This window comes from Phyllosticta citriasiana, assembly GCF_038021145.1.
Source record: "Phyllosticta citriasiana strain CBS 120426 chromosome Unknown IWZ02scaffold_5, whole genome shotgun sequence".
NCBI classification, from domain to species: Eukaryota; Fungi; Ascomycota; class Dothideomycetes; order Botryosphaeriales; family Phyllostictaceae; genus Phyllosticta; species Phyllosticta citriasiana.
In genome coordinates this window covers 2,289,705-2,297,178 of record NW_027117282.1, presented here as the reverse complement: position 1 = coordinate 2,297,178, position 7,474 = coordinate 2,289,705, and the positions used below count along the sequence as shown (strand labels likewise).

Genomic DNA, 7,474 nt, shown 5'->3' with positions numbered 1-7,474 from the left:
GCCAGCAGCGTGCGCACGGCAGCGCGGCGCTGCGTTGTCGCGCCCGCGCCGACCGGATCGAAGATGACGGGCCCGCCGACGCCGTTGTAGGCGCGTAGGGCGGAGAGGTAGCTACTCAGGCCTTCGCTCGTCACGGTGCCCATGTTGATGACGAGGGCGCCGCCGAGGCGGGCGAGGTCCGGCGCTTCGGCGCCGTTGTTGGACATGATTGGGGAGGCTCCGCTGGAAAGAAGTGGTCAGTGAGAAGTACCATACTAGCAGTGGAGCACAGTGTCTTCAGAGTCCAGGCGATAAGCTTCAGAAAGGATTACAGGACCAAAATCTGATCTCTGTCTCGCCCAACATCGAACAACAAGACTCGATGTAGTAGACTTACATGCACAACGCCACATTGGCGGCAAAGTTTTGCACAACCAAGTTCGTCATGTTATGGCAGAGAGGCGTCAGATCATCCAGTGCCTTTACGACAGGAGGAATCTCCATCCGAATGACATCCGGCTTCTCCAGGCCAGCCGGCGTCTTCTGCTCAACCGCAAACGCTGGCGGCGTCTCAACCAGGCGCTTCAACTCTAGCGCCGCCTTGAATGGGTCCTCAGCCCCAATGATGGCGCTCACAACCGCAACGCCGTCGAGTTGCTTCGATGGCGCTGCAGACTGATACAACACCCGCTGCGTGTTGGATGCGTTGATGCCGCCGATGCAGACGGTGGAGACGGATGGGGCGGCACAGGTTGAAAGTGCAGAGAGCATTTCGCGCAGGCCAGCCGTGCCGATAATGGATTTTGTGTTTTCTTTCGTCGATGTTGAAAAGACGGTGCCCAGGCCCAGATAGTCTGCTCCCCCCTCCGCGGCCGTGACGGCTTCTTGGATCGAGTTGGCGGTGACGCCAATGATTGCATCTGCGCCTAGCAGCCTCCTAGCACTGGCAAGGTCTGAGAACAAGAAGAAGTAGCAGTCAGATACAAGGAAGAGGAAATTTGAACCGAATTTGATCCTGTTTTGAGGACTCGACTTTGAAAACCGGGAAAAATCGAAAATGTGAAGAAGATTGGAAAGATGGAGATACACACCAATGTCATCCTGACCAATGTGCACACCCTCGACTCCAGCAGCCAAAGCAACATCGACACGATCGTTGATGAGAAGAGGGACGTTGCGTGCTCTTGTGACCTCGTGTAGCTCTTTGGCAATGCGGATGAGGTCCCCCGTGTCGCTTGTCTTGTCGCGCAGCTGGACAATGGTAGCACCTGCACAACCATCAAATCAGCTAGCTCATTTCACAAAACCGCCTCTTCACCTCTTTTTTTTTTTTTTTTTTCATGTCAAGCCTGACCAACCTCCTTCGACTGCAGCTTTTACAATGGCGACCAAGTCTCTGCCGCGCAGGATTGCTGGCGTGTTGTCTGTGACGAGATAAACCGAGTAATCGACTGCCATGGTGGTGAGACGGGCGGATTTGTATTTTTTTCCCACCACCCTGTTTACTGTGGCTGGATTCGTGGCATGAGCAACCGTTGCTGGTACCAGAGTGAATTCGTCATGAGCTGCCGGTTTCGGTGGGGCAGACGCGGCTCGCCTTGGGCTGCGGCAACGACTTCCAGCATCTCTCGCCCGTCTTCACTGACCACAATCGGAAAGGTATCGCGTGAAGTAGTGAATCATTATTTCATATGGTGCTCTTTTCAATCTTATGATGAATGAGACTCTGCAAAAGTTCATGAATTGAATTGATTTGTCGGATTGTTATAAAATTAATCATTAGTGTTGGGTGTGCAGGGTAAATCAATGCCATGCTTCTACTGACGAAGACTGCAACGTCAGATCAGCATTGCTTTGCAATGCACTGGGGATCAAGTTGATGCCTTCTTGTCACTACAGGTTCCCCCATAGTCCCAACGGTGGTGCGCTGATATCGTTCACTAACACGTTATTAAACGGCATGCGAAGTCAATAACGTTGATTTGCCTCAATCGAACCACAAGGGAATCATCCCAATCCGTTTTCGTACGCCAGACCATCCATGCCCTGCTTGCTTGACGCGACGTCCTTACCGATTGTCTCGCCAACACACCAGTCCATGCCCGCCCCGAGTACTTCCTTTGGAGCCAAATCTGTTTTAAACTATTGTCCTACAAAACCGTGAATTGAGAGAACCGGGAAGAAGAGTAAAGGGTCTGGACTTGGGTTTCGTTTTGAGTACAGAGTAAACTCCAAAACGCAAGTCATTCTTGACAGAGGGATCAATCTACCGCCCTGGAAAGGAGGTGAACTGATTCTTATCTAATCGTAGTATAACGCTTCGAATCCATAGATGAATCCAAAGACCAGGAACGCAACTGCCCCGCCGAGGGTTACTGTACATTCTAATTAGCTTGGAACTTTCTAGTCTGGAGCCTGCCAGTGTGATACTTACCCACTCTCATACTCACGCGACCCGCGATTGCCTTGCCTCCCAAAACTGCGACTCCAGTGCAGACAGCATGGCCACTGATGGCCCCACCCGTGACCCACCAGTAGTCTTGACCAGCTGCCATTGCAATGGTCGCAATTTGACTCCGATCGCCCCATTCACCGAGAAAAGTCATCACAAACGTCTGCACCCACGCCGGGCTAAGTAGCAACGAGAAGAGATTGTTGAGACCGCCGAGCATACGCTCTAGTGACGCTCCCGAAGGCGAGTTGGAGGGAGAGCGCGAAGATGACGGACTGCGGTGCGTCGGAAGACGGCTTCGAGAGCGAGATTGACGTCCACGTCCAGCTTCGAGCATGTAAGGGTCCACTGACGAGCGTCGCCGCTTACTTGCAACCTGTTCCTTCTCTTCAAGCTCTGCCTCGACTTCTTGCATTTCTTCCCCAACTCCTTCCTCGGGGCTCATGGCCAGACCTTCTCTGAGAAGTTTTGCGCCAAAGATAAAAAACAAGAGAGCTGCGGCCACGCTGGTGAGTTTCTTCGGTAGCAATGTCGGCACTGCGTGGCCAAGGACAGCAGAAAGAACAGTCATGGCAATCAGAGCGGAAAAGGCGGCGGAGAAGACCAGGACGCGCGGGTGGCGCATGGCCATGAGGGCGGCGACGAGGAAAGTTTTGTCGCCAACTTCTGAGAACAGGATCATGGTGAAGGAGAGCAAGAACGAATCCCCGGGATGAATGATCGTTTCCTCTTCAGTTTCAGAACCGCTCGAGCTAAGTCTGGATGTTTTTTGCTTCGATCCAACACCATCGTCCTTGCGCATGCTTGGAATAACGGGGTTTGAAGACCCGCTGTCACCGTGCGGAGTGTCAGGTAGGTCCGAAGGTTTCTGAATTGCAATATTAGCCCTCACCCAGTGTCGTGGCAGACTCTATCACAACGTACCTGGATGCCCACAGCGCCCTTGGCCTTGGATTCCGATGTGGAAGAGGCATCCAGCTCCTCGTCAACCACCTCAACACCCAGGCGTCCCTGCTCTTCTGTTGACATAGGTCTCGCTTCATCTGGAGAAACAGGGACCTTTTCGACCTTGCCTCCCAGCTCCTTTTCAAGCGCCTTGTGCTTCTTGTTCCTCTCGGATACTCCTCCTTCGGTGCCTGTAGTGCCCTTCTTGGGACCCACATGGTCTGGGTCGTCCATGACGCTGTCCTTCCCCAAGGATATTTCCGAGGATAGCTCTTTCTGATCCCCAAGCACGCTGTCGCTGAGGCTGTCGGAGCTTCCCTTGGAGCCAATGTCCACGGCTCCCGGCGACATCTTTTTCGGCTTGTCCTTTTCTGAAACGAAGGGCCCCCATTGCGGTCTGCCATCCTCGGCTGGCTTGACGCTGTCGGCAACGTCGACTTTTCCGGGCGCAAGAGAGCCGGTTTTGGCGGTACCGCCACGTAAGTTCAAGTTGGTATCCTCATCGGTTGCACCAATGGCCGCAGCGGACGACAGTGCGGGCAGGAGTAGCAACAGCCAGCCAGCTTGGCTCTTCCTCAGAATCATGCTGGATTGTGCGAATGATGGTTTCCGTGGGAGCGAAAATTGGTAAGGGGGAGAATGTTGAATAGTCGGCTTCGACGCTGACGTAACTGTGCTGCGCGCAAGCTCAAACGACGGACGACGAAGAGTGGCAGGGCAGGATGGACTAAAGGAGCGGACGTCAGTAAGAGCCTCTGACAGAGGCCAAAGACGGATGTAGAGAGCCTTTGGAGGCGGGTTGGTGTGGCATTGAGGTTTGGACAGCGGGCTAGGTGGTTTTGGCCTTCAACGAATGGGCTCGTGAGGCGGTGCACCGCAGGGGCTTACACGTAACGTCTTGGGCATGGTGCGCAAGGGGCTGCTCCAAGTGATTGCGCTCAGGCCTGTCCGCAACTGGTGAGCACTCAATGACGGTCGGCGAATTAGAGTTGCTGGCCTGGCGCCAGGTGTTGTTTGCTCACTACTGCCCTGCGCCGGCTGTCCATGGACGTGGCTTGAGTCCTCAGGCAAAATGACATCACGTGCACTGTTGCCGCGCGCAACATGAATATATCTCACGAGTCAGTTGGACGTCTGTCCTCGCCAAGCACCTCCTCCACCAGAGAAGCCTCCATGTCCCCCGCCCGCGTCGCTCCCTTCGCGCCCACCAACTCATCCAGGTCCTAAATGCGACAAATCTGAGATCATGGTGGTTGAGGCCCGAGGATTGCGCTCTTCGAGCCGCCGCACCCCGCAGCCGACCTCAGCCGGCGCGCCCAACGCCAGCTCGCGTGCCTTGCGAGCCAACAGCCAGGACATCAATTCCGCGCAACAAACGTCGCCGCCACAAAGAACAACGCGTAGAAAAGCGCGCGCAACCAGCGTCGAAAGCGTCCTGAGCACCGACGGCGCGCCGCGGGCTTCTCGGAGAAAGACCAAGCAAGCTGGTCCAGTGCGCAGTGAGTGCATGGGAGCTGCAACAGCACTACAACATGCTTCAGTCCATTGTTCGACTGGCAGCAGTCGCAGGTGGTCCACGGCTGACTAGAAAGCGACAGAGTTGCCAACGGTCGAAGAAGATGCGGGGCTTCGACGACGAAGCTTCTCAGAACCACCTGCTACTGAAGACCACGCCAGCCGCGAGGAAATCCCAATCTTTCAATCCATGGCCGAGCCTCGGGCAGAGAGATCGCCAGGTGCTGAGTCCAGCTTCCCGACATCTCCCGAAACCATCCATCCTCCTGAAGACCTGGATGTGGTGCTCATGGTCGATACCCTCGGAGACTTGTACGCAGATGCAAACAAGGTTCTCGAGAAGATTGCCCCAAAGAATGCCACCCAATCCGAGCTTCGGTCTCTCTACTCTGAGTTCCGAAAACCTGGCTCTGCTGTGAACCGCATTCTCTCTAAGCGCATCGAGCGATTCGAAAGATCGCGCGAAAACTTTGGAACGGAAGAGTACATCAGGAGTGCCACCGTCAATGCTGCCTTATCCGAGCATACACCTCTTGCAAACATCGGAAACCCGCTTCTTCGCTCCGATCCAATCTTGCAAAAGGCGAATCTAACCTCTTTGGCGATACGAATGAGAGACCTCGAGCGTGAGAAAAGCGATACATTCGACATCCTACTTCGGCTGGACGGAACATTCCCGCGCGACTTCCTTTCCAACCCTGATGCGAGCACAACCCATGCTCATACGGCCAAGGAGAAAGATTTGTTCGGAGTTGCTCTCGAAATCAGGACTCAGTTTGCAATTCGCTTGATTTTAAAGAAACAGGACGACAAAGATTTCTGGCCACATCAGGAAATTCTGGAAGTTTTTTTCTCGGCACAGAAAGACAGCTACAATGTTGATTCCGAGCATGGTCCTTTGCGCGGATGGGAATTGCCCGGTCTATTGTCTGCCGATGAGGGATTATCAAGGCAATTTAAGTCTTGGATCCTCGAAAGAGTGGGCGAGCTTCGTGCTTGTCTCCCGGACCAAGACTCGGCAGAAGACGTCGACTCTGAACAATTGGAAGCCAAGTTCCCGTGGAGTCGGTTCATCACTCAGCTCCTCGAATGGGTCTCAAGGCGCAATGATGAGATTGAATCCGAAGTCTCGTCCATTGGAGGGATAGAAGCAATTCAAAGCGCTCTGCAAGAACACATCGAACCATCTGACAGGCAAACGACTCAGGTTTCCAATATCACTCCTCAGACCCAGGCTGCAGGCCCACAGCCTCCACCAACACAAGACGGCCAAAGTGCTTCCACCGCTCCAGGCGTGATATCTGTCCTAAAGAAATTGAAGCAAAAGGTCGATCGCTTGTCAGGAGGCGAAGCGAGAGAAGACACTGCGGCTGCCGTTGAAAACCGCCAGCCCCGCGCGCCGCGTGCCGAGGAAATCGAAGACGAGTGGCAGCTTATAGCCAACGAAGAGGAGGATATCTCTGCAACTGCCGTGGAGCTACAGGAGCCACCACCATATGCTGCAAAGCAAGTTTTCATGGATCAGATCCGTCGAATGGAGAAGCAGAACAAGGAGAACATTCTTCGAGTACAGAACGAGAAGGAAAAGACAAAGTCGATATTTGACCGCCAACCAGACGCCCACAGAGTCTCGTTTGATGAAGACGCCATTCGTCAGTCTCCTGTCAAGAGGCCCGGGGTCCCCAGTCATTCTCCAGCGAAAAGACGGCGCGTTGACGAAGATGAAGACGACGAATTCGAGACAGACCCGCGTCAACCGGCAGGCCGACGGAAACGAGAAGCCCCCGCAAAGCGTCGACGCATCAACCCCGCGCCGCGCCGAGCCACGAGTCTCGCATCGACTCGGGGACAGCCCGACGGCAACGAGGACGTTGGGGACGAGACTGTCGTGGTGGATGTCGACGAAATCAGCCGCCTGGCGCGTCGGCAGGGCACGGCGTTGCCTCCAGTCACCAACGCAGGCGGCAAGCGCAAGCGCTTCCCGTGGACAGATGATGAGGATAGGCAGCTCGTCGCTCTGTACCGCGTCTACGGCGGGGGCAAGCAGCCGTGGAAGCGCATCAAGGAGGCGGACGAGGTCGACCTCAATGTCCTGAATCGGCGCGACCCCGTGGCGCTCAAGGACAGAGTGAGGACGTTGTGCTTCATCTATGACAAGTACGTCTTTCAACAACTTCTTACCCCTATATTCCTTAACAGAGACAATGCTGACCAACACATTCCAACAGAGCAAACACGGGCCGTCCAGACGTCTTCGAGGGCCTGGAAATCGGCAGCTTTTACAAGCGCAAGGTTGATCAGAAGCTGGGTCGCCTGCCGAGCGAGGTGCCCGCGGAGTAGCCAGCCGCGAGCAAGGTTACGTCCTACTCTACTATTTAACCTCTATCGAGTGAGACCCTGGTGGCCGGGCGGCTTCATCCATAAACAGCTCAGACCTCCGGCGGCTTCTTGGTGGGTGCCGACGGACGGACGGACGGAGCGCGAATGGCACGCTCTTCTCCTGGCGGTCACAAGGCAGGCAGGCAGGCAGGCAGGCAGGCGTTTACGGTCGATTGGAGGGGTCCCTAAAGGTGGCGGCAACGA

The 7,474-nt window shown here is 55.0% G+C and overlaps 3 protein-coding genes across 3 annotated transcripts; 1 reads left to right on the top strand and 2 right to left on the bottom strand.

Moving 5' to 3' along the window:
• Positions 1-2: 2 nt before the first annotated feature.
• Positions 3-1,628, bottom strand: IWZ02DRAFT_517887 (thiamine phosphate synthase superfamily; the record flags this gene model as incomplete). Its single annotated transcript, XM_066770702.1, has 4 exons — positions 1,338-1,628; positions 1,071-1,247; positions 377-932; positions 3-222 (listed from the first exon to the last, which is right to left on the bottom strand). Coding segments are annotated over exons 1-4 (1,053 nt in total), but the record flags the coding sequence as incomplete, so codon positions are not given.
• A 408-nt stretch (positions 1,629-2,036) lies between these two features.
• IWZ02DRAFT_245942 (UPF0016-domain-containing protein) lies at positions 2,037-4,412 on the bottom strand. The gene is made up of 3 exons (XM_066763115.1): positions 3,356-4,412; positions 2,414-3,299; positions 2,037-2,354 (listed from the first exon to the last, which is right to left on the bottom strand). Exons 1-3 carry the CDS (start codon positions 3,959-3,961, stop codon positions 2,281-2,283), a joined length of 1,566 nt encoding a protein of 521 aa, XP_066624211.1. The 5' UTR covers positions 3,962-4,412; the 3' UTR covers positions 2,037-2,280.
• Positions 4,413-4,622: 210 nt separating this feature from the next.
• IWZ02DRAFT_489987 (uncharacterized protein) lies at positions 4,623-7,231 on the top strand (the record flags this gene model as incomplete). The annotated part of the gene is made up of 3 exons (XM_066769621.1): positions 4,623-4,875; positions 4,975-7,048; positions 7,120-7,231. 3 exons carry the CDS (start codon positions 4,623-4,625, stop codon positions 7,229-7,231), a joined length of 2,439 nt encoding a protein of 812 aa, XP_066624210.1.
• Positions 7,232-7,474: the final 243 nt, after the last annotated feature.

Coding starts and splice junctions, on each gene's coding strand:
- IWZ02DRAFT_245942 (XM_066763115.1), bottom strand. CDS start 3,961: ATGATTCTGAGGAAGAGCCAAGCTGGCTGGCTGTTGCTACTCCTGCCC. Junction 3,300..3,355: donor AGGGCGCTGTGGGCATCCAG/GTACGTTGTGAT, acceptor ATTGCAATTCAG/AAACCTTCGGACCTACCTGA. Junction 2,355..2,413: donor TCGCGTGAGTATGAGAGTGG/GTAAGTATCACA, acceptor TAGAATGTACAG/TAACCCTCGGCGGGGCAGTT.